This window comes from Gadus macrocephalus, chromosome 16 (genome assembly GCF_031168955.1).
Source record: "Gadus macrocephalus chromosome 16, ASM3116895v1".
In the NCBI taxonomy this organism is placed as follows: domain Eukaryota; kingdom Metazoa; phylum Chordata; class Actinopteri; order Gadiformes; family Gadidae; genus Gadus; species Gadus macrocephalus.
In genome coordinates this window covers 26,746,095-26,772,223 of record NC_082397.1, presented here as the reverse complement: position 1 = coordinate 26,772,223, position 26,129 = coordinate 26,746,095, and the positions used below count along the sequence as shown (strand labels likewise).

At 42.7% G+C, this 26,129-nt stretch overlaps 1 protein-coding gene across 9 annotated transcripts in view; it reads left to right on the top strand.

Moving 5' to 3' along the window:
• LOC132475056 (ubiquitin carboxyl-terminal hydrolase 2-like) overlaps window positions 1–26,129 on the top strand; it is a 120,233-nt gene that overhangs the window by 46,512 nt on the left and 47,592 nt on the right. For 7 of the 9 annotated variants that reach the window (XM_060076029.1, XM_060076030.1, XM_060076027.1 and 4 more), the window contains 3 exons: window positions 18,908–18,958; window positions 23,407–23,530; window positions 24,132–24,243. In XM_060076029.1, coding sequence (XP_059932012.1) covers window positions 18,908–18,958; window positions 23,407–23,530; window positions 24,132–24,243 — 287 coding nt within the window. Of the gene's footprint in view, window positions 1–3,958; window positions 4,524–18,907; window positions 18,959–23,406; window positions 23,531–24,131; window positions 24,244–26,129 lie in introns of those variants that run through there. The other 2 variants (XM_060076035.1, XM_060076034.1) reach the window with 2 other exon arrangements.

Here is a 26,129-nt window from a genome sequence, read left to right as displayed (position 1 = left end):
TGTTTTTGCGGAGAGAGGCATGTCTTTAATTTTCTGAATGATCTCGGTTTTGTTTTTGAAGTCCGAAAATAGGTGCTCTGACATTTTAATGAATGAATCCTTCATGTACTCGCCATCTGTGAATGGTTTTCCACGCTTTACTATCTCCCGGGCTGCAACAAAACTCGCAGCAGTAGTAGAGTTTGGAGATGCAATCCACTTCTTGAAATGATTCAATGATGGCACAAAACTGAAAAACTGTGGCCCAACATTTAGTGCGACAACTAGCATTATATCCAGGGCAGTTGTAGTAATTGTAGTGGCGACTTAAGTTGAAAAATGTCATGACTGATATTGTTTCTAAGCAAACTAGACACATGGGTTTGCCTATGAATTCTATGAACAGATACTCTGCTTCTCATCTTGAATGAAATGTACGGTTTTCTTGATTTACTTTGCTGTATATATTATAATATACATTAGATAATTATCTGCAGGCCTCACTCTGTGAGGATGAGGGCCGCAGTTGCCCATCCCTGCTGTATATGTACTACATTTTCATATTCCTGTTCCACGCACCTCTTTGAAAATGTTTTTTTCAAAAGGTTACAAAAGGAAGGAATGCAGGCCTTGGCACTAGTACTCTGAACCCTGATTGGAGTGTCTGTAGTGGTGTGTACTTGTACTGCTCCTTGGATTGTACAGCAAGTCTAGTTCTGTTCTAGAACACAGAACAACACCAACCCTCCCCGCATTCCCCACAGATGAGCTGACACACAACAGATTTAATTGAGTTTTTTAACACTTGTTAAGAACAATTGTGTTCCCTGTTTGAAGTATGGGCTGAACAACCGTGTTCTTATGTGAAATACATGGAGCTCTTTGTGTTGAGAGTCTACAGTGTGGGGAGGAGGGGTTCTGCTTTGCTCCGGTAAAGGAATTGGAATGCGTAGTGTGTGCTTGTTTTTCAACAAGGAGGACAGCTCACATTAGTTCCATTAGTCTGTGTTCTCTTTGACCCCCCCGCCTCTCCCATAGATAACATGCTGGCTATAAGATGGCTTTAAACCACTTCTGAGTTGTTTGTGGGCGATAGAAGCGGCCAAACCTTTAGCTACATCTACACACTGCTCTCCAGGGGCCTCATTTATGAACCGTACTTACACAAAGCTTTGTGCGTAAGTAGTGCGTACGAATATTGCCACGCAAAGTATGGAATTTACCAAAATGTACTTATACTTAGGAATGTAGGTAAATATAAGCACAGCTCTGGCCATGCATGCGAACCAAATCTAGTGGTAGAATAACAATATTACAAGCAAAAAGCAAAGCATTTAAGAGTGTCAACGTATGCATCAAGCAATCAACATCCACATATGTCCCGTGTTTCCTTTTAGTTAAAAAAATTAAATTACTCCTTTATCTAATTTTAAACAGACAAATTAGTATCAAACCCTATAAAAGACAGCTGTGAGAAATGTTGGAATTGTAGTGCAATGGCGTATCTTGTGTTATTGGAAGACTTTGCAAACCATGCCCTCCGCACGGAGCGCATTTTCAAAGATTGTGCTGACCTTCTTGGCAAGTGGCTCCCGACCCAACTGAATTAACTGCATCAGTCACTTTTTCATATGCAGCAAACTTTATTTTATTTGTAATGCCACCGGCACTAAGCTCCTGCACCAAAAGGTAACTTTTGGTTTAATCAACCTCGTTGATGAATGTTTCTATTTTTTGGTGTTGGAGAAATTTATTTTCTTTCTTCTTTATTTTTCTTTTTGCCATTATAGTGGTGAGGGGAAAAACACATTCACATGGTTGATAAAGGTATGCGTTGTGACCTCATTCTTATCTTCAAACTGCTTATCCGGGGTCGGATTGCGGGGAAGCAGCTCCAGCCCCAGATTTCCCTTTCCTTGGTAAGGAAAGGGAAGTCTGTGACCATATATTGTTAATTTGAGGCGTTTCTGAATTCAAATGGTCTGAGCGTGAACGCGTATGGTACTGAATGGTTTGATCCAGATGACTCGGACACCAGCCTTCCGAGTTGCACTTGTGACGTAATTTCCGGTTTCGGGAGCACTTTTAGCGTTCCCGTTTGTCTTTGTGATTTGATTAAATTGGCTAGTCGTTGTTTATTGTTAGCTACATTAGCCACTTGAGCAAACCAGCTCGAAAACAAACAACACAACTTTATATTTTATTGCAAAAAATACATTTAAATGACCAACGTAGTACAAATACAAATAAAATTAAGCGCAGCCATTTATTTTTTAAAGTGTCTTCACTGAACTCGGGCCGTTTCTCAATTCGCGTACTTGTGCGTGCTCGTGTGCTCGTGGACTCGTGAAACGTCATCAGTCGTTGCCCGAGCACTGTTCCAATTCGAAGCACGCATCAAGCGAGTACTGTCGTAAAACCCTGAAGTGTTCTTGATGCGTGCTCGATCTCGCCGTTTCACCGAGTATGCATCGGAGGTGGCTCGTGTGTGCTTGCAATCGCTATAAATCCCAGGATGCATTTCTCACTCGCAGCAGTACGATGGCGGACAATATGGAGAAGACGCACAACTGTAGCTTAAGTTACTCTTAACTTATATATATATTTATATAATATAATAATAATAATAATAATAATATAAGATAATATATAAATATGTATGCATAAAGTTGTGTGTGTATAGCTCATACACATGACAGGACACGCATGTCTTTTCAATTTTTATTCATTCAGAATATTTACATACTATTTGACAATGAAAGAGGCTGGGATTTTGTTTTATATCATTTGTTTATATTGTTCAGTAGTATATGCCTAAATGAGGCCGTAGCACAGTTAACGACGAGCAGAGGTGGTGACGTCATCGAGTCCGCTGCTGTTCCAATTGCAGGTACGTACTCGCGTGCTCGCAAGTCTGTGCTTGAAGTACGGACTTGCCAAGTACGTGCTTGCAAGTCATCGAGTCCGTAGTACGCGTGCTAGGAATTGAGAAACGGCCTCGGTGTACTCTCAGAATTCCGAGGGGGCCCGACCAAAAGAGGGCTTTCCTCCGTGAAATGCCGCAAGAAAGCTGGGAGATTTCCCCACTTGCAACTCACAAGGCTGATGTCCGAGGCATCTGGATCACACCATAAGAACTTACTGATGTGCGTACGATTGCCTTACGCCATTTGATAAATACCAATAAATAATACATTTCAAATAAATTTCATTCGAGAGAGAGAGAATTTAGATCCTTTTCTACGCACGGTTGATAAATGAGGCCCGAGGCCTTTGTCTTCCATCTGTGAATTGCGATTCAGGGATTCAAAATCCTCTCTCTCGCACGCACGCACACACACACACACACACACACACACACACACACACACACACACACACACACACACACACACACACACACACACACACACACACACACACACACACACACACACACACACACACAACTCATCCTCAGTATAGCTGAAATCTCAGCATTTTATCTTTGAGTTAGCATGTATGGGTTATCAGTCCTCGTGTACATCATTGTAATCTGTATTAGGAGAAAAAAGAAAGCAGGCCAAGCAGGATACTAAACTTAATGTCAAGGGAACACATGAGGAATCATATGACAACCTTGTGTTTCAGTACTTGGGTAACTGCACTATAGGCCTACTGTAGGCTAGGCACACATCTTACCTTCACAATTGCATTACTGCCTTATGCTCAGACTTTGGGGATCATGTGGTTACATGCAGGCATTAGCATGTGGATTCACCTGACAGAGGTGACACAATTTAAATGCAAGCGTTTGTACAGTAGGCCTCATGACTTTATGTTTGTCATTGGTCAGATTTTTCACAAGAGAATGTGAATGGAGGTTGAACTCTAACTGTGTGACGTAGTGGTGCCTCCAGGCGGCGGTGTGTGACGTGTAGGCCTGTTGAAACGAGAGGGGCGGGTCTCAGCGGTGGCGAACGGAGAGTGGGTGGACAATTTTCATTTATTGCCGTATATTCTGACGTATCATTAAGTGGTAATAGACAGTGAATAAGCGTGGAACCGAACGACGCTCACTGGTCTTCTTATAAGGCAGATCATAGTGTCGATATAATCAGCGGTGTTTCGCTTGCCTCGTTTCATGGAGCGCCACAGGTCGTCTTTACATTCATTCCTTAAATGAATGAATGAATGCCAGCTGACCGATAGGAGAGAGAGGACCCTGGACTCTTAGATCGCATCGCATGATTGAAGATAATTCCTCAGGGCCTTTTTTTTTTTTTAAATAGGGGATCGAATATTCCTCGCCAATTCTTCGCATATTTGGTGAAGGCTGATCCGCGACCGGGATCGGATCCCTTGTTGTGAACATGCCTAGCCTGCGACAGTCGTACACGGTGACGGTACCGGAGAGCCTGCGACAGTCGTACACGGTGAGGGTACCGGAGGAGCCGCCGGCCGCCGCCTTCCCGTTCCTCAAGCAGGAGATGCGGAGGAAGGCCAGCATGTCCGGCTCGGTGCTCGTCTCCACTTTCGTGGGACTCCTCATTAACCAGGCGAAGGTAACGAGGGTCGTCGTTTAGCCAAACACATTTATTATCTATCAATCTATTATTTTCGGCGATCGTTGTATGTTGCACTTGAAAGAACAAAGATGATATCGCTTGGATCTATTGGTTGGATCTATTGTCCTTAAACGGTGAAGGGTTTCCTATCAGCAGTAGAAGTCTGCACTAGGAGCTTTAACAGGGCCTGCACTAGCAGGTCACTGGTTACATAACCACCTTTAATCTCTCACATGCAGTCAACCAGTCAGCTGCCAATAGCATTAAATGCATCCCCCTGTGAAATAACCATGTTTGTCTTTAAAGATCTAAAAATAGCTCCCTTTTATATGATCTGCATTATCTATGCTATGTTGCCAAAGGCAATTTCAACATGATCTATCGATATAAATCTAGGTCTGTTTAGCCACATTATGGGTGGAAAGATCAGGTAAGATGAAGGTCCCCCGCCCCCCCCCCCCCCCCCCCCTCCACTATCAGGCTGATGGGGTCAGGTATCTGGCTGTGTAAAATGTTTTGGGAGCGATGTGTACACAATTGCAACTATAACTACTATAAGAATACTTGGTGACAGCTTGTTGCATGGATTTGTGAGAGCTTACAGAGCTCAGATCTACAGTATGTGTTATATACTGTGTGTGTGTGTGTGTGTGTGTGTGTGTGTGTGTGTGTGTGTGTGTGTGTGTGTTTTGTGTGTGAGAAAGAGAGTGTCACCTCTGCATGTGAGACGACACTCGACAGCATCATAAGTGGAAGTTCCTCAAGGAAAACGAGAGAGAGGAGGGGTCAGAACATACTGTTCCAAGGTATTGAGTGACCTGCCAAAAGGGGGGCAAGGTTGGCTCCGGCGGTACAATTGTCCAACGACCCACCACCATAACGACAGAAATCAGTTTCACAAATTAAACTAGACAATGCATTTCCTGCAAAAAAATGCAGTGAGTGCTCTAATACAAAAGTGAGGTTGACAATATGTTTTAGTAAAGCCACGTAGTTTAAGACGTAAAGAAATGTTCAATGGCTTAAATTAAGTGATACAATTTTAACAGAGTCTAAATGGAGTAAACAATGTAAACATCACACCATTTCAATTTTTTTTAAATGGCTGGAAACAAATTAAGTGAAGAGTTAAACAAATAGCTAAAGGGATAAAGTTTGAATTAATTTGAGATAAAATATAGAATAGCTAAGCTGTTGAACTCGTTGAAATTGTTGAATCAAGTCAGTGTTACAGTCGAGTGTGGTTCACACCCCACCTGTGCATTTCTTCCAATCTCTCTTAACTGGCCTGTAGCGTTAGGGCAGGTTTCAAATATATAAACTTCTTGCCTCTCCTGTAGTGGTTGAAAAATCTCAGCTGTACAGATAGACAGAAATAGTGGTTGAAGATAGTTGAATGTCAATGTTTATCGGGATGAAAATGTGAAGTGTTAATGAATTGTGTTTAATCAAGTTTGATTATAGTTTAAGTCAAAGGAGTTGGAATTTGGTAGTTTGATAGATTGCTTAACTGTGGAGGCTAATTAGCTAACGTTAGTCAGCTAGCAAGAAAAGGAAATGCGCCTAATAAAAGTATACATGGTGTCCAAATGGGTACAGGGGGTGATGCAGGTGAGCATGTCCTAGGGTTGCCAACTTCCTCCGCCCCAAATGAGGGACACTTTGTTTAAGGCTCACACACGCACTCACACGTCCTACTAAATCTACTAATTGTAGGTGTTAAAGGACAAACCACTTCTGTACTTGCTTGGGTGTATGGTTAACAGTCATAACAATTTGGCGAGTTGCCTTTAAAAAGCTCATTTCTGTCATGTTTTCAAAAAGTTCTATAATCTGGTTCATGAAAGCTTTATGAATGAACCACTCTGAGGGGGGGGGGATCATTTTGAAGAAAAATACATTTATGGGTGTAGAACTTTTTGTTATTCTCCATCTGTCTTAACTGTCTGTTGCTCATGCATTATATTGGTGTTGCTATCCTGACCTGTCGCTCATACATTATATTGGTGTTGCTATCCTGACCTGTTTCTGTGGTTTCTTACTATTGTCTTGTCTGTATCTCTGTCGTTATCCAGTTGTCTTTGTCTTTGTTGTCTGTCTCTCTGTTAGGGGTGGGTAAAAAAATCGATACGGCAATATATCGCGATACTTTGCTGGCTGATAAAATATCGATTTGTTCAACTCCAAATATCGATACTTTGTTGTTAAAGGGGTAGTTCGGAATTTTGGACATAGGGCCTGATTCCGAAGTGAGCATTGGTGTTCTATATCACTGGAGACAGTTTTCAACACATTTCATTCAGTCCTTCTAGTTGCAGAGTTCGCTCGTGCTAGGCTAGCGCACGTCAACGGGCAATGCTAGCCTGCTATTAAAAACAGTCTTACCCACTCCACAGTACACCCGAGGTAAATCAATTATAACGACAGACTATGGGCTCTATTTTAACGGTCTGAAACGCAAGTGGGAAGCGCAAAGCGCAAGTAGCTTTGTGGGCGGTTCTACGGCGCTATCGCTATTTTACAGGCGGATAAATGACACTTGCGTCGCGGCGCAAGTGTCAAAAGGGTTGGTCTGAAGCAGCCTAATTACCCGTAGGTGTGGTTTGGGCGTAACGTCCAACAAACCAATGAGAGTGCCAGCTCCCATCCGCTTTAAGAGCCATGAGCGCATTTGAATCGGACGAGTTGATATTTTGACAGCGCGTCTGCAGTCTCCGATGAGACAGATGCACATGAATTTCAAACTGCAAATGGCTCAGTTTATTGCCAAATAATATGGCCTAATTCACACATGGAATAAGGGGTTTTCTTCCACAACTTCAGAAATACTGAGTCTTCAAATAAATTTCGCCAAAGAAAACGTATATGATATAACATATGATATGCGGTAACTGTGGTTCTATTTAATGATATACGCAATACATTATAAACATTGTTTCTTATCAGTATTGTATGCTATCCTAATATGCATGTGTCCCCGCGGTAATAGACATTGCCATTGATTGTATTATGCGTTACGTGTTTAGTTTGCGTGTGTTTAAACAGAGCACACACGCGCGCCCGCATTCATTCATTATTTTTAACACTCACTCGCGGTAAAACAATGTTTTTCACGATCAAATACTCATCAATCCTAAAAGTTATGGGCATGTAGGCCTACACGATGTCTGTGTCAAGAAAATATGTTTTTGCTGTACGGTGTTTGCAGATGCATTGATTTAAAAGTACAACTTATTACCGCTGCATCAGCTGTTCTTTCCCAAATAATTTACCAAGAATGTGCGGCTAGGTAGATGAGAGAAGCAAAGTGTATGCGCGAGGTGCACAAGCAATCCGTATGCATCGCATGCGCATGTATGCATCCGCCCTTAAAATAGCATCTGAACAACGCGCCACTGACTTTAAACCAGGTATTTCCTGGTCAGTAGCGCAATGGTTTTCAGAAACGTCAAAATACCGTTTGCGCCAGAACACGCCTCCTCCTTCCGCCGAACCGCCCCTTGGGGCGCAAGATCATTCCCTAATTTACCGGCGAGTGGCGCAGGTGGCAAAAGAGCGCTCTGCGCCAGTTGTAAACTAGCAACGACACATGCGCCAGTGACTAAGTCACTTGCGCCGGATGCAAGATAGGGCCCTATAAATCTAAATGTCTGTTTATAGAATAATGTTTGAAATAAAACCAACCTTGCATTGCATTGCATTTTGAGGGAATTGCGGGGTCTCAGCAGCAGTGTTTATATTCCTGTAGCCTACGTAGGCTACGGCAGCGGCGGACTGATACCTAGGTTACCTGCCGCTGTCATTGCTACACAAACGCAGAGTACAGTGAACGAAGGAATTCTACAAGCGTATTAAATTAACAAGATATGGCCACGTTTGGAGGAGTTAGCGATGCATCTGCTTTTGAAGACGATTATGAGGAATGTGTTGTATCCAACGAACCGTACATGTACGAGCCGGTGTTTTGATGTCAAAGCCAGCAGCAACAAGCCACAGTTGAGTCCTTTCTGGATCTCGCACTGGAAATTGGTGGAAACTTTGTGGTGCCCATCTGTACCGTTTATTTCTACAATTTCTAAAAGCACACTGAACCATCATGTTGCCTAGTCGTTCAATTGCGCTTCTGTCCCACGCTTCTCTGTTTACGTTCTTCTGTCGTGATTCGGTTACAAACCTAACCAGCGCATAGTAGAATTCCGCTTCTGCTGAGAAAGTAGTCCCTCGATGATTCATGCGATGCAAGGTTAGTTTTATTTCTAACATTATTCTATCAACACAGACATTTAAATCTATAGTCTGGCGTTATAATTGATTTACCTCGGGTGTACTGTGGAGTGGGTAACGCCCCGTGCCCACTACCTCCGTCAGTTGTCCGTTGCCCATTGACTTTGAATGGGGACGGACGCGCAATGCATTGTGGATCCGTCCGTTCAGTTGGAGCGTTCGCCACCGTCAGAAAGTTGAAAAATGTTCAACTTTTTCGGCAGCGACGGTTCCGTCATCCAATCAGATCGCGTATGCAAATGTAAGCACTGTGACGCGACTCGGGCTCTGACGATACTGGAAAGCGGGAAAGCGGGTCATCTTGCCTCGCAACAAGCAGGAAGAAGCGGGAAGAACCCGGCGAACCGATTTGATTGGCTGACGGATGCATCTGCAAAGACTACTCCCCCATCCGTCAGCCACGCCTTCCCACGTCCGTTGACTGACGGTGCAGTGGGCACGAGGCGTAACGCCTCGTGCCCAAGAGGCATACGTCAGCCAAGCCCAAGCATACGCGATCTGATTGGATGACGGAACCGTCGCTGCCGAAAAAGTTGAAAAATTTTCAACTTTCTGACGGTGGTGAACGCTCCAAACGAACGGACGGATCCACAATGCATTGCGCGTCCGTCCCCATTCAAAGTCAATGGGCAACGGACAACTGACGGAGGTAGTGGGCACGGGGCGTAAGACTCAACCTCAACCGAGCCAGATGACGCTGCACAACTTTTTGCCCTCCACCTCACCTCGCACACAGCGCATAACAGAGGCGATTGTGCACTTTATCTGTAAGGATTTACGCCCTTATAGCGTCGTTGATAATGCTGGATTCAGGTGGATGCTGCACACTTTAGAGCCACGTTACAAGACACCACAACGAGGGTACATGGTGGACACAGCTGTACCCGCGATGTATGAAGAGGTGAAGAAAGCGGTTAAAACATCCCTTGGCGCTGCGCAACGAGTTGCATTGACCTGCGACGGATGGACCTCCAGAGCCACACAGTCGTATGTGACCATAACGTCCCACTACATCTCCGATGACTGGGAAATGGTTACGCATGTTTTGCAAACGAGGGCAATGCAATGAGAGCCACACCGGCAGTAACATTGCGGATTTGCTGAAGAGGGCCGTGGACGAATGGGGCATTCAGGATAAGGAGCCAGCCATTGTCACCGACAACGCCAGAAACATGACCAGCGCAGCAGAGCTAGTCGGTATGCCGCATTTTAAATGCTTCGCGCATACACTAAATTTGTCTTCTCAGCGCGCACTGAAGTTGCCAGCAGTCCAGTTTACTTTATTATTTATTTTGATTAGAGGAACAAAAGGGCTATTCTGCACTTTATTTTCTTATACTTTTTTACTGCATGCACATAGGTATTTTATTTTCATTTGAACTTCAGTTCAGATTTCATACTGTGAAAAACTACTGTGCACTTTATTTCAGTTTTCAGCTCAGTGTTTCAGCTGTAAGAAATAAAACAAATATTGTTAATGTTTCATTCATTGAAATAAAAAATAGCTGTTATGAATGAAATGGTTTTGACTCAATTTGTCCGCTGATCAATATAATCTGAAATACATAAACTCTTTAAATCGCAATATCGTGATATGTATCGTATCGTGACCCAAGTATCGGGATACGTATCGTATCGTGAGGTTCATGCCAATACCCACCCCTACTCTCTGTTGTTATCCCCAGTCAACTGTCTCATGGACCTCCTCTTACCCTGAAATAAATCACAGCATAAATTATTACATTATGTGAAGATGTGAATGGCATCTTCACTGTTTTAAACTGTTTTAAAAGATGCACATATTCCTGTCTGGCTGTTAGCCGTAATAGTCTGCGGCTGTGGCTCATAGGCTAATTGAGCCACACCCATTCTGGTGCTCCTTAAGCGGGCCAGAGTTTTAGGCCCCGTCCACACGAAGCCGATTTCATGGCGAAACCGCAAAGGTCTTGTACGGTTCGGCCTTCCGTCCACACGAAGCCGGCGAATCCGCTGACCAAAACCGCAAACTTCTGAAACCACCCTCGGAGGTGGTTTCAAATCAATCCGGTTTCGTTTTGGTTTCGTGTGGACGCCTGAAACCGACTGAAACCGCAAACCATGACGTCATCGCCCCACCCCTCGACCTCCTAGCCAATGGCTCTTAAGCCCGCGGAGTCTCAGAAATCACAACAAAAAAGATGATGGCGGACTACAAGCTTGTAATCGTTCTGCAGCATTTCATGTCCCTTGTTGGGTTGCTAAGCCATTATTTATTGAGAATCTAGTTCGCCATCGTAGAAGAGCTGTTTGTTTGTGTTGTTAGTGGTTCGGGGGGCAGCCTTTATGCGCATGCTCGCCTCTTCTTCTTCTGGATTTGTGTACCAGAAGCAGCGCCCCTTATGGGCCTGGAATGTTTACTACAGCGTTTCTACAGATCTATCCGGTTTCGCTTGGCTTCGTCTTTACGGAGATACTTCGAAACCGGATAGATCGAAACCGTAACGGTTTCGCCCGTTTCGGCTTCGTGTGGACGGGGCCTTAGACTGGAGGGAGGCTTGAGTTGTGCAAGTGACTCGACGGTTGTATTACCTGTTTTAAGTAAAAATATGCTTTTCAACAACAACCATGTGCGTCAAGGAAACGTTTTTTCACGTTTTTTCATAGAAATACTGCCCTTAATATATGACGTTATCTAGCAGAAGGCTTTATGTGGCTTTAAGAAATTGCAATAAATTAACAAGCAATCAAATCAAAATAAGACTCACCATCTAGGCTGCTGCTTTCATGGATATTTATTGTAGGAGTAGTAAAAGGAGTAGTAAAACCTACTATGATCAAACCCCTCTACAGCTCAAGGAGCAGATTGATCCAGTAACATCTTTTACGCTAGATACATGGCACTCAGTTTCTAAGCAGTTGAAAATAGGTAGGGAACTTAGTCTTCTAAAATGGGTTGCATTTGACAGAGAATTTATTCCAGGGAAGATGGACATGACCTATAGAGGATGGGTACATTTTGGCATTACGGCAATGTGTACCATTATCAAGGAAGGTGTAATGCTGAGTTTCCAAGAAATGAAAGATAGATTTGGTGTAAGGAACGCAGATCTGTTCAGGTATCTACAGATGAGGGACTACTATGAAAAAAAAATAAGAAAGAAGGATGTGGAGATTCATCCCCTGATCAAGATTCTTGTGGCGTCATACTGTAGAGAAATACCTAAGGCAATTTCAATTCTTTATACTTGTTTAATGGAATCCAAACAACACTCAACATTATATATAAAAGCCAAATGGGAGAAAGAGCTAGATGAGGAAATCTCTACTGAGATTTGGTATGAAATGTGGCAATGTCACCAGACCACCACACAATCACATAAGTGGAGAGAGTTTGCCTGGAAAAATCAGATCCGTTACTTTATCACTCCATTAATAACAAGTAAACAGTTATCAACTCCACAAGCATGCTGGAGACAATGTGGTGAGATGTCACCAAATCATACGCATATTTTTTGGAGCTGCAAGAAAATAGAACCTTTTTGGAAAGAGGTACATAAAGTTGTATGCCAGACCCTGGGATATCCAATTCCCTTTACATGTACAGTCCTATACCTCGGACATTTAGTAGTGTGTAGCTAGAGATGATCTATATCTGGTGAAAATTCTTCTTACAGCGAGCAAGAAGACAATCACTAAAAATTGGCTGAAAGCAGACATGCCACAATGTAAGCAATGGCTATCTATAATCGAGGAAATCCAGGGGATGGAATGGTTAACGTATAAACTGAAATTGAAAGAAGAGTTATATGCTAGGAACTGAGTAAAATGGATACGAAATTAAACATACTGTATGAAGACATGTCTAGATAATAAAATAAATTATAAACATTATAGAATATCAAGAATTATATTATATATTAAAGGACTCATATAGCCATATGTGGCTCCTGTAAAGTCTCCTCCTGTTAAAAGGCCACCCTTGTATTTATTTTAATTGTTCTTTATTTTTTTTATTATTTATTTTCTTTTCATTAATATAGTCCTGTTAACCTATTTTCCAATGTATGTCTGTACTTTATTTCTGTTACTGTATGTACAATATGTGTCTTACTTCCAATAAAGACCAAGTAAAAAAAAAAAAAAAAAACTACTATGATGGGTCGAGCGTGCAGTAAACATAATGCACACACACACAAAGGGCTCCAGTTTAAAATAATCCTGTTTATTAGATAAGAATAATAAAACCCCACTGCCACAGTCTACATTTCCCTGCTTACCACACCATCCGTCTCCGTCAGACCGCGCGTTCCAATCAGCCCCTGCTTTGCATGGAGAGTCTTCCATGTTCACGCTTTCTCCCCCGACTCTCTCTCCGCCCTAATTTGTCAATCTCCCTCTCCTGTTTCTAGTTTCTGGCACGTTTACAGCAAAGCTCTGCTCTAGAATCTTTGGTTTACGGTAGCCTACTATTGGCCATTGTCTACTTGACAGGGCCAACGAGGCTGTGATTGAAATACTGGACTGGAGCTGTCCCTGTCGGGACAAATCAAAATAGCCAGCTGTCTGGCATTAGACCCCTCCCTCAAAAAAATATGACGTGATGACGAGACAGTGTTGCCATGGAGACAGTCATGAGCTGTTAGTGGACAGGCAGGCTCTGATTTGGGTGGAACAAAAACCAAAGGAAGGGTGTTGTATTTAAGCAAGGGCCAGCTATGGTATTACTCAGCAGATTTCTGCAAATTCAGAGGCGTTTGTTGTGTAATGAAGCGCAGGGTGACAGGGGGATGGAGCCATGAGTCAGACAGCCAACCAGAGGTCTAAGATCAGGATAACAGGAGAGGATTTTCTGCCTCACCGGCAAGTGAAGTGTCTGTGTAACCTTGCACGCTTACATGGGTGTGTTTGGTATCCGCTCATGCGTACGTGTCTGTGTGTGTGTGTTGGTGTGTGTGTCTGTATGTGTAATCGTGTGTCTTTGATTGTGTATGTCTGTAAGTGTGTGCAAGCGTGTTTATGTGCCTGTAAGTGTGTGTATTTGTCAGTGTGTGTGTGCGTGTCATCATGGTTTTGACATGTTATGTAGTGGTCACTAAAGTGCTTCATTCCCAGCAGTGGAATTCAAGTAAAGGAGGATTATTATAAGCCCTTGTTAATTAAAAACGTTTTTTTTTCTCTCGCATCTTTCTCTCTACTTTTACCCTCAGCTTTATTATATCCACTATAGAGTATCTATGTGACCTGTGATCAGTAAATGATGAAAAAACTCCACAACTCCTCCGCCATACTTTCAGCTACAGAAACCATTCAACTATTAATAAGTTCAGCTCTTTAACGACATGATATATATCAGCGTTTTTACACTCAACTTTTTAAACTATTCAGCTTTTTCCACCTCCACTTTTTTTTTCATTTCCTCTGTTACTTCAACTGTTTTAAGACGTAACTCAATCAATTTTCAACCGTTTTATCTTCGTTCAAACCATTCAACAAATCTACACACTTGTATCTTCAATACTATCCAAACGGAATTTCGATATCATTTAAACTTTCTTCAGAATCACAGTTTTAGTTTCAAACCGTCATATTCTACAATTGGTCCCATTGAAGCCATCTGCCCATTCACACGCGCAATGGCTCCGCCATTCTCTTATTACACCCACACACACACACACACACACACACACACACACACACACACACACACACACACACACACACAGCTTTATTCCAATTCGATTTTAACGTTTTTAACACTTTTCAAGTCTCTCAATTGATTAAAGCTATTCAACATTTCTACTGACTACTAGTACTACTCCTACCACTACTACTACCATTACTACTACTACTCCTACCAATACTAATAATACCACCATTAATACTCCAACTAATGCTAATAATACCATTACTATTACTTCTACCAATACAACTACTACAATTACTGCTACTACTTCAGCTACTACTACTACTTCAGCTACTATCTACTACTTCAGCTACTACCTACTACTTCAGCTACTATCTACTACTTCAGCTACTACTACTACTACTTCAGCTACTACTACTTCAGCTACTACTACTTCAGCTACTACTACTACTTCAGCTACTACTACTTCAGTTACTACCTACTACTTTAGCTACTACATACTACTTCAGCTACTACTACTAATTCAGCTACTACCTACTACTTCAGCTTCTACTACTTCAGCTTATATTACTTCAGCTACTACTACTACTTCAGCTACTACTACTACTACTTCAGCTACTACTACTATTTCAGCTACTACTACTTATACTTCAGCTACTACTACTTCAGCTACTACTTTCAGATTCTTCAGTTCAATTAATTGTACAGTTCTTCATTTTCAGGAATGCTTAGCACTTTTCAAATGAAATTTCGATATTATTTAAACTATTATTTAAATATTATTAATCACATTGTTAGTTTCATACCGGCTTTGTTTTCAGTTGGTCTCATTGATTTACGTTGACGCTGGAGTGTGAGGATGTTCAGCAGTGTAGCCAGAGACACACACACACACACACACACACACACACACACACACACACACACACACACACACACACACACACACACACACACACACACACACACACACACACACACACCAGCAGTGCAGGGCATTACATTTGACCTTTCAGATTCTTCAGTTCAATTAATTTTACAATTCTGGATTTTTGGCAATGCTTTGCGCTTTTCCTTTAGCTGTCACTTTATTTGTTTCCAACCATTTACATTTTCTTAATTGGTGTGCATGTTTACATTGTTTACTCCATTTAGACTTTTGAATTTTTGTTCAAATCCCTTAACTTGATTAAAGCCATTTAACGTTTCTTTATGTCTTAATCTATGTGGCTTTATTAAAAAATATTTTCAACCTCACTTTGTACTACAGCACTCAACGCATTTTCTGCAGGAAATGCATTTTCCAGTTCAATTTAATATTTGATCTGCACCAGGTGCATTTATTAAGGAGGGTATTGTTTGGTTTAATGTATTGCTGTTCTTGTCATATCAGAAGCATATAGTTATATTTAGTAATGAGTACAAGTGACACTAAAAAAGCCTGTTACAAATAAAACCACTTCATTCTAAAGAATCAAATGTATAAAAAAAAATCAGGAAATGTCCTCATCAAGTATTTCCTCATTCATTTCTTAACGATTGAAAGACTTGTATAAATATCCAGATATCTAGTGTTTAAAGGGGACATATTATATTTCAGTTTTTCCCTTTGCCAAAGCGTGTATGTATTGTTTTTATCCATGTTTAACATCTGCTTAGCTAAAACTCAAAGTTTGAGAGTATGGAGTAACTTGTGCCCAGCAAAAACTCCTCTCATTCACTGCCTGAAACACCTTGCTTGCAGTCAGCATTATTTCTGTGGCAATCTGATGTCAACAGTCAGAATGGAAGTGCAGGGGTCCTACCTCCCGGCTGCTTAGCCCTCAAACAAAGCTATTGAGAGGGGTTGCCGGTGGTGTTCGGGTAGCTGTATGTCGCCCTTTGCAAAGACTTCCAAAAGAAGACGATGTGTAGAATGAGTCGTTACGATTCATTTTCCACTATTCCTCTGCATTCCAGCCCCAGTCTTGCATTGTGTTCGGAAACCTACATACTGTCAAGCCGGCCAGGAAACTCCTGGCTTATCCGGGGCACAACAGATGATGGGATGACCTCCATGACATTCTGTCCCAAGTAGCCCCAGCACCAGCTGAAAAAGCTGCAAAAGGAGATGTACCTGAAACACCGGGATGGATCTATTATCAATCTAGTTGAAAACCGACTTTGCTGTTTGCATACATCGATGCTTCTGAAAGTTTTGTACATTTGAAAAAAATGATATTGAGGAAAGCTTTCATTTGTCATGTCTTCACGTTATTTGGATTCTGTGGTAGAAATAAACTATAAAATAAATGTTCTGCAGGGTATACTGATTCAAGCAGTTAGGCTCTAGGCCTTGTTGTTGCACTATGCAGTTGGGCTCGAGGCCCAGTTGGTGCACCATGCAGTTAGGCTCGAGGCCTGGTTGGTGCACCATGCAATTAGGCTCTAGCCCTGGTTGGTGCACCATGCAGTTAGGCTTTAGGCCTGGTTGGTGCACCATGCAGTTAGGCTCGAGGCCTGGTTGGTGCACCATGCATGTAGGTTGGAGTAGAGGCTGCTTTGTTCATTTTACAACCTAATAAGAAAAAGAAGTGCAAGAAATACTGTTTGATGATAAAGCAAAAAACTCCTACGGCAAAATAACTGCATAGGGCATATAATTTATCCAGAAAGCAAACTGTATTTAGAATAAAATGGTTTTGGAATAGTTGACATAAAACAGCATATTTTACGGTGAGGAGGATAATGTACAGCGAATGCTGATGCAGGACCCCAGCAGGAAGCGGAGGTTGCTGTTTTTCCAAACACAATGTTAATCTAATTCTTAGCTACTAAGACACAACAGAGGAGTAATGGATGGAATTATACTAACTGTTGTTTACGGATACCCTGTGAATACCTTATTGAGCCATCATATAGCTACACCTACACTAAGCTGCTACGTCCCTTTGTGCTTTGCTGAGTAGATTTGAGGAGTTCAGGTCATGTGGAAAACATGATATCTGCTTCTCCCTCACATGGAACACTCACATTACAGACTTGTCTTTTTCCTGTCTACTTGCCGTTTGACTGACTGACTTACCAACCAGCACCCTCACTTGTTTTGTCACGTTATAGCTCTTTTTGTAGTTGTAAACAAACAACCAAAATAAAAATACATAAACATAAAAATGAAGCTTTTCTAATCAAATGTTGAAGAGAGACAATTGACCTGTCGCAAATCTCCGCCCTTAGAACGTAGATGAGCCAATGACATTCCAGACTTAACTATAGTCGGACATCAGCTCGGACAACTCCATTGAAAACAACAGGGAGGAGGCCTAATTTTATGTTAAATAAACATGGTCAAACGATGTGCTTGGGGTACACGTAGACTGTGTGGCAGGCCAGAAAAGCAACTGAATTCAAGCTTGTCACCTTGTATTTTTAATTTTTGAATATGCTCCTCCATAGCGTAATGTAGTCCCTTTTGATTGCTTCTGGAAGAAATTAAATAATTTCCTGCCCAAACTCTAAAACCTGCTTTGATATAAATTTTTCCATAAGTTTTTGTTACCTAGTCTGGTTTGTTTGTCCAAGTTCGTCATGGTCACGACGGGGGGCGCGAAAGGTCAATTAAAGCTGTTGTAGGTAAAGATGTGAGAGTTGGAAATGGAGAGAGTAGATAAAAGAAGAGGTTGAGAGTATGATCTTAAACTAAACATCTAGAAAATAAAGAAATTAAAAAAGGCATTTCGCACACACCTGTGATTGACAGGCACAATCAAATCTCAGAAAGAATCAGGGCAGAGATGAGCTGGGAGCGACCTTATACAGAGGCAGGTGCAGTCAACTCAATTATTTTTATTGATACGATTTTCTCACAGCACATTTCACTCACTAGTAGCTTATGGATGGCTAGGTCATGTCTAACAAATTATGACTCAAATAATAGCACTTAAAGCACCTTTAACAAAAAGCTAGAGGAGTTATTACCACCTCAGATGTGTACACTTTTTTGTAAAGAATGTGGCATGTGCTCTTGGTTAAAAGGCCCCAGCACAGCATGGTATCAGCCAATACATCCAGCAGTGATAGCTGTGTCCAACCATGCTCTTTTTAAGGTTAAACCCTCGTTTTCAATCCGTCCTCATGTGAGCAGGAGTGTTTGGGTTGTCAAAGTCGAGTCAAGGTGTTTGATAGTCCAATGTGTGGTATGACATGGTCATTCTGTACAATTACATGCAAAGGTCAAGAATTACCACATAGGATAAAAACAACAACTATTGTGTTGTTTTTTAGCTCATGCTTCCAAACTGTTTTTTTTGTAAATGTAAGTTATTTAAATTGTATAAGTTATTTTCTCAGTATATCAATATAAGAACCACACACGCACACACACTCACTTACACACACACACACACACACACACAGACACACACACATACACACATGCTTCTGACACATGGTCCGGCTGTTGAAACATTGTGTCTTTTTCCTTCCTTCCTTGCAGAACTCCAAGAGTGCACAGGGCCTTGTGGGATTGCGCAACCTGGGAAACACAGTAAGTGTTCAACACACACAGACACACACACACACACACACACACACGGGCACAGACAAACACACACACACACACACAAACACGGGCACAGACAAACACACTACACACACACAAATGTAACCAACACTGGAATGCGGACATCAAAATAAGCCGCAGTTCAGACGGAGCCTCCCCATCCAGCCACATTATACAATAAGTGTCTTATTGTATAAGAATCTTTACTTTCTCTCAGATGCCACAGTCAGCCACGGCCCAAACAGACCTCTACACATCCAGACACATCTCGCCCTTGTGTCCCTTGGTCGTGTCATTGAAGGGCCTTGGAAAAGGGTCCACAACATCACAAAAGGTTGTGACCTTTGTTCGCAGCAGAGTGGAACGTCCTCTTGTTTGGCGGAGACTGGCAAAACCATAGGAGTTTTCTCAAAATGACAGACCTATTTCAGAAACAATACAAAAATTCAGGAACAATACTAAGACAGCATTACTATGTTGACGATCATATGAGACAAACTGTATAATCTTGTTAAAAAAGAAAATGGTTTGGGGTTAACTTGCTCTTTAAAAGAAAATTGAAATTGGCAAGTTCCCATGGGATTGCGATTATGGTACAACTACATGCAAATACCTATTCTATTTCTAGTTGGCTATCATGGCACTGTATTTGGTCTGTAAAATCAATAAAAGAAACGCGACGCAACTGCATATTGCATAACAGAGAAAAGCTGTGTTGAGACCACAGACAGCAGAGGAATGAGACTCATGAAGCGCTGACAGGGAGTTCTTCTTTTATGTTTCGATCACTATTGGCGGTTAGCGCTGATATGTTTCTGCCAGGCAACAGGCGTAGGGGCTGCTCCTAAGATAAGTGTGTGTGTGTGTGTGTGTGTGTGAGACAAAGAGAGAATGCACTTGTCCGCTTTTCAGCGGGTATACAGTCAGTAACCTAATCTGATCTCACCGCTGTACTCCGGACCTTGAAGAATTCTCTCTCTCTCTCTCTCTCTCTCTCTCTCTCTCTCTCTCTCTCTCTCTCTCTCTCTCTCTCTCTACCTCTCTCTCTACCTCTCTCTCTACCTCTACTTCTACCTGGGGCCTGTACCACGAAGCTCGCTTAGAGGGTTAGCGAGGTATGTTGAGCTCAAAGCCTGGGTTAGTTGTACCATGAAAGTTGATCTCTTTTAGCGTCGCTGTATCACCATGGTGACATATGCTCGCAACCAAACCTGGTCGGGAGCAGTTTTTCGGTTTAGGCCCAATCCCGTTTCTTTGCTCACTGTCTCAACCCTAACCCTAACCCTTACCCTCATAGCTCATGCTCATTGCTACCCCTAACCGATCCCCTACCAAATGGGACAACCCTACCCTGTGACGTCATCATGGCCTCCCCGTGCCCCCTAGCAGATAACCAGACCCCTGGTAATGTTACAAGAGACAGACTGGCTGCCATTGTCTCGGGCAACGAGCAAGACCCATTGTAAAGATGTTTAACCTGAAATGGTATTTATATTTTGTAATTGGCATGTTTAAATAAAGGATTTTTTTAATACTATTTGTCCCTCGTAATATACCTTTATTTTGAATGTCACTTAGCTACATGTTAAAGGTGGTGCACTCACACTAGGCCATCTGGCCGTGGCCGTTGGCCGTCGCAGCTGTGGCCTGGCCACAGAAGGCTCTTGTACATACGTCATCACGTCGTAACACGTCATCACCAAGCGTCCGCTGCATGGACCATAATAAAGTCTGCCGCCAGTCAGAGTTTTAACAACAATGGACAACAACAAAGAGAACACATCAACAGTTGAACGGCTTGACGCGATGTTTACCGTTTAATGGGAAAGAAGGCTCGTCGCCTTTATTATGTCCATGGTCGTCGCATTGACTATACGTCATCCAGCTCAGGTTGCGTAGCCGTGCGTGTGCGCGTGTCGGCTCATTAGCATCTGTACCGTAGCGGCCCGTGCCGTAGCAGCACACCTCTCCCAAGTGGCCAAATTGGCCCGGCCTGGCCAGACTGGCCTTACTTACTTACTTACTTAATACACACACACACACACACTCTCTCAGCTTTTGAGAGAATGGTGGAGAATCACATCTTCTCCACCATTCCGCCAACTTTGCCTCGCTCTCCTCATGCCTCGCCTGCTCCCTGGCACTCTCCTCTTGGAAGGGGTGTCTGGGGTGGTGGAAGAGGTGCCTGTGGTGGAGGAGCATGAGGGAGAGGTGGGGAGGCTGGTGGCAGTGGACTCAACGATGTCCTGAAAGAAAACGAATAAGAAGGAATTAGGAATTATATGCCAGAACTGGGTGATATGGCCATATGTTATGTACAATATATAATAGCTATGTACACAATATAGTACTGCCAAAAAATACATTGATTAACCATGTAATATTACTAATATAATATAATATATTAGTATATATAATAATACTTATAGAATATTACTAATATAATATAATATATTAGTATAAAGCTTATTTTTAACTTGGAGTCACTAAAACATGGAAGATATGGATATCATACGACATGTGCCCCGCAGCTCCCCGACCGCGGGCCGCCCGACCCCGGTCGACGGCCGGGCTGCAGAGACGGTGATCGGGCTCTGCAGCCCAGCCGAGGACCAGGGTCGGAAGCCCGGCCGCGGAGTCCGTGGCCGGGCTTCGTAGCCCGCGGCCGGACTGCAGAGTATAATTAATAAAATGATTAATAGTTAATTACAGAGAAAACACTTACATTTGTGTTTTTCAAATCCTGTCGCATCTTTTCGCCCTCCATCTTGTCTAGGATATTTCTTGATTTTCCGTTTTCTCGCAAGGTATTGTGGGAGCAAGTCAGAACTGAAGCGCTTTGAGTGTGCCCATCGAAAATCTCAATTTTGAGGGGATGTTAGCCCTCCCCCTTACCCCTTAAGCTACCTTTAAACTGATATTGGGACATGGCTCCACGGCGCGTGAACGCGCAACAGCGAGGGCTAGGGCTGAGATTTTCCTTTGAGCAAAGGAATGAGATTCAACCTTAGTCTAGCCGGAGATCGGCTACTTAAATCGGCGTGCGCAGCTTCCTAGCCCCTCCTCTGACAATGTCGTCACCATTTGTGGGTGTTCCCGTGGACCTCGGCGCACTTCTCGTACAGGCGTCTCTCCGGAGACAGAGGGTTTTACGGGACAGAACCGATCCCTTGGCATTGTCTGACGATATTCAGATTTCAGACTTTATTGTCATTGTGCAAACAACGAAATTGGGGTTCTTCATGAGAGATACAGATTCTCATCAGAGGGTGTTCGTTATTTGATCGTCCTTTTGGACCTTATGTAGACAATGATTACTGTTGCGCATTGTGTCTCCGTGACAGAGTGCTAGAGTGGAGGTAGCGCGTCACTCTTGAATTTATGCGCGGGGGGTTCGACTCCCAAGTGACGCGAAATTATGTGAAGCTTAAAAAGTCCCAATTCTCATGCATATGGAATACTTATTCACTAAAGCTTATGGAATTATATTTTTGTGCTTATTTCGAACTTGAACCCATATTTTCAAGGCTGTGCTGGCACCACATCTATGGGGGTAAAATGCATGATGATAGACCGGCGAATTTGAACCCCGGTCGCTGGCGTTCGGGTCTTATACTAATCCACTACGCTACAGCCGCTACATCTCAGCGGTTGAAAACATGCTATTAAACATTTCTTAAATTGGGTGTATTTAAAGTGAATTCCCTAAATGATAGAATAAGGCAGGATGGACGTTGCTTATGCATTTTTAAATCATCATCATTCTATTTGGATTAATGGCGAACAATTCTGCATTTGGCATAGTTATTTTATCGACGATATGCAAAATCTTTTCACTTCTACGCATATAGACTGCTTGATCTATCGTAAAGGTGAGAAAAATTACGCAAAAAACGCCCCTTTCACGTGAACGCGCACTGAACCTAAAGCGGAAAACCTGGTTCAAGTAATTGAATCTAAAGTGAGCTTCGTGGTACCATTTAACTCTGATTGCGAGTTGCGGCTCTGTCGAGCCAGGTTTTCCCAAGAAAGCCTGGGTATGTTCAGCGAGGTTCGTGGTATACCACCCTGGTCTGATCTACTTTGTCCTATGCACACACATGTGATGACTACGATTGGTCTGTCTTCCAAGCCATTTGGCCATTGTTGAATAACATTACAACAACATACCAACAATTTTCTGTTAAGAGCTGTGTCGGTGGGAGGGTGTAAGGGGGGGTTTAGATTTGTCCAAGTTGTCAGACTTTTCTGATGAATGTTATAGGGCTTTCACCATTAGAAATTAAATCAAGTAGCATTCAAAGTTGTTCATACAAACAAATGTATTGAAATATTATAATGTGTTAATTAAATGTGTTTAATATGTGTATCCCTTTATCTTTCTTATGTTTGTGTGTGTGTTTGCGTATCTGTACGTGTGCTTGCACGTGCAGTGTTTTATGAATAGCATCCTGCAGTGTCTTAGCAACACACACAGTCTGAGAGACTACTGCCTGCACAACTCGCACCGCAGAGACCTTAACAACAACAGCCGCACCAACACAGCCCTCATGGAAGGTAAGAAAGGCCCACGCACATATAACATACCCACACAGCATCAACTCACCTGCAAATGCATAACGCACCCACACAGCATCAACTCACCTGCAAATGCATAACACAACCACGTATTGATAAACACGCCTGGACATGCCTAACACAACCATGCATAAACCCAACCACAAATGCATAAAACACCTGCATGCATAACACACCCACACACCCATTAACATACCGGCACATAAACACACCTCTGCATGCACAAAAACACCTGTGCATGCTTAAACACAACCTGCATGCATAAACACACTCATGAATGCACACAGCCACACATGCCTAAACAATCCAACATATGCCTAACCCACCTGTGCAATACATACATACATTTATTCATAAAGAAGCCTATGCATGAATAAGACACCCAAGCATCCATAAACAGAGGGAAACAATGACCCCACACACACACGCACAAACATAGAAAGTAAATCAAAAGTGTTTCAACCGCTAATGTGTGTGTGTGTGTGTGTGTGTGTGTGTGTGTGTGTGTGTGTGTGTGTGTGTGTGTGTGTGTGTGTGTGTGTGTGTGTGTGTGTGTGTGTGTGTGTGTGTGTTTGGGCAGAATTTGCCAAGCTGCTCCAGACCATGTGGATGTCGTCCAACAGCGATGCTGTCAGCCCGTCTGAGTTCAAGACTCAAATCCAGAGATACGCACCCAGATTCGTAGGATACAAGTATGTTCAACACCCTGACCCACAAAAAGACACTCACTCATACACTCTTCTCACACACTCCAATCACTCAGTGCGTTTACATGACCCTCAAGAAAATCGAATTATTGGTTTAGTCCAACTATGATTGGATTATTAAGATGCATGTATACACCTTAGTCAAACTATAATCGAAATTAATCGAGTTACTCATAGTCGGATTAAGACACCTAGATAATTCGATTGTTAGTCGAATTAAGTGTGCATGTATCAGGTCTGATCGCATGGATTTGGATTTTGCGTTCTGCGCATGCTCGAGACATTTCTCTGGGGCCGTGATCCGGAAGTATAAGGAGACGATAGTCATGTTGTTGTCGCCGTCGAAAAACAGGGACGAGCGAGGAGAGCGAGCGGTTGCGCGTGTCAGTTTAGTGAATGAACGAGTCTGGTTGTGTCTTTGCAAAAGAAGTGTACTGTTAAGTTAGTGGAACTACGAATAAAGTACCCAGCCTATCAATAATCGGTGGCCGCTTCATTCCGAACTATAAGCAGACCCACTGCCGGTCAAAGTGAAGGGTGTTACCCCCGAGAGAACATCGGCCCTGGAGGGAACGTCTCTCCTGTGCTCCTCGACTACGGTCTGGGAGCCGACAGCAGGAAACGCGTGTTACACCTTTCCTGTTCCTTAGCTCTCAGACCGTAGTCGGGGAGCACAGGGGAGACGTTCCCTCCAGGGCCGATGTCCTTTCGGGGTTAACACCCTTCACTATAATCGGCAGTGGGTCTGAAGACACGGGCACAGATTCTTGGCGTTTGGTACTTTATTTAACAGTACACGTAACTCGAAAAACACAACCGGATTCGTTTAATTCCTCCTCGACTGACACTCGCTCAATCGCTCGTTCACTCATTCGTCGACTCATTGGCTGACGTCACACACACACACACACACACACACACACACACACACACACACACACACACACACACACACACACACACACACACACACACACACACACACACACACACACACACACACACACACACACACACACACGCCACTCTCGTAACACGTGTAACACTTCGATTTCACTCAAGGATGAATTAAAAGTAGGCCTAGATGTCTTTCTAAATGTTGGTCATCAACAAGGTTGTTGTCTGTCTGTCTGTCTGTCTGTCTGTCTGTCCTTCCATCCATCTACGTGTGTAGTTTTAATGTGATGTATTTTGTGTATGTCCAGTCAGACTTGTCTCCCTTGTTCTGTGTGGTCTTGAAGGCTACTGTCTTGTGTGAGCCGAATCACGTAAATGAATTCCCGACTATTTGTGTCGTTTGGTATTAATAAAGACTTGACTAGGCTATCTATCTATCCAGACTATTTATTTAAAAATGATTCACCTCAGGCTCCGTGAATAGTGGGGAATAGCGGGAATAGAGGGATAAAAGACAAGAGATATATCCCTTGTCATTTATCCCTCGTCTTGTCGTTGAGTTTGTGTATGTGACGATTTCAAAAACGTGGTGGGTTACATTGGTAGTAGAGAGCAAATGAAAATGATTCCCGCTTAAATACGAACGTTCTAGATCGCAAATATTTTCTATAAATACTCCCACTTATCATCACTTTGTATCAAAATCACTATGGATGTTGCTCTCATTAAAGCCCATGGTGCAGGAAAGGTTAACCGGACGTTTCGATTAATGGGTACATAAAGCACTCAAAATATGTATATAAAGTTAGAAATGTCTCCAAAATGGTGTTAAAGTCCAGTTTTCGTAGTTTTCAGGCAGGATCATGGTCCCCTTCAAGCCAGCACGCACGAGTATGTTCATGGTTTATGTTTACTTTACCAATCTTTTGACACTGAGTCCTTTGAACCAACAGTTATAGGTGACAGGAGATGTG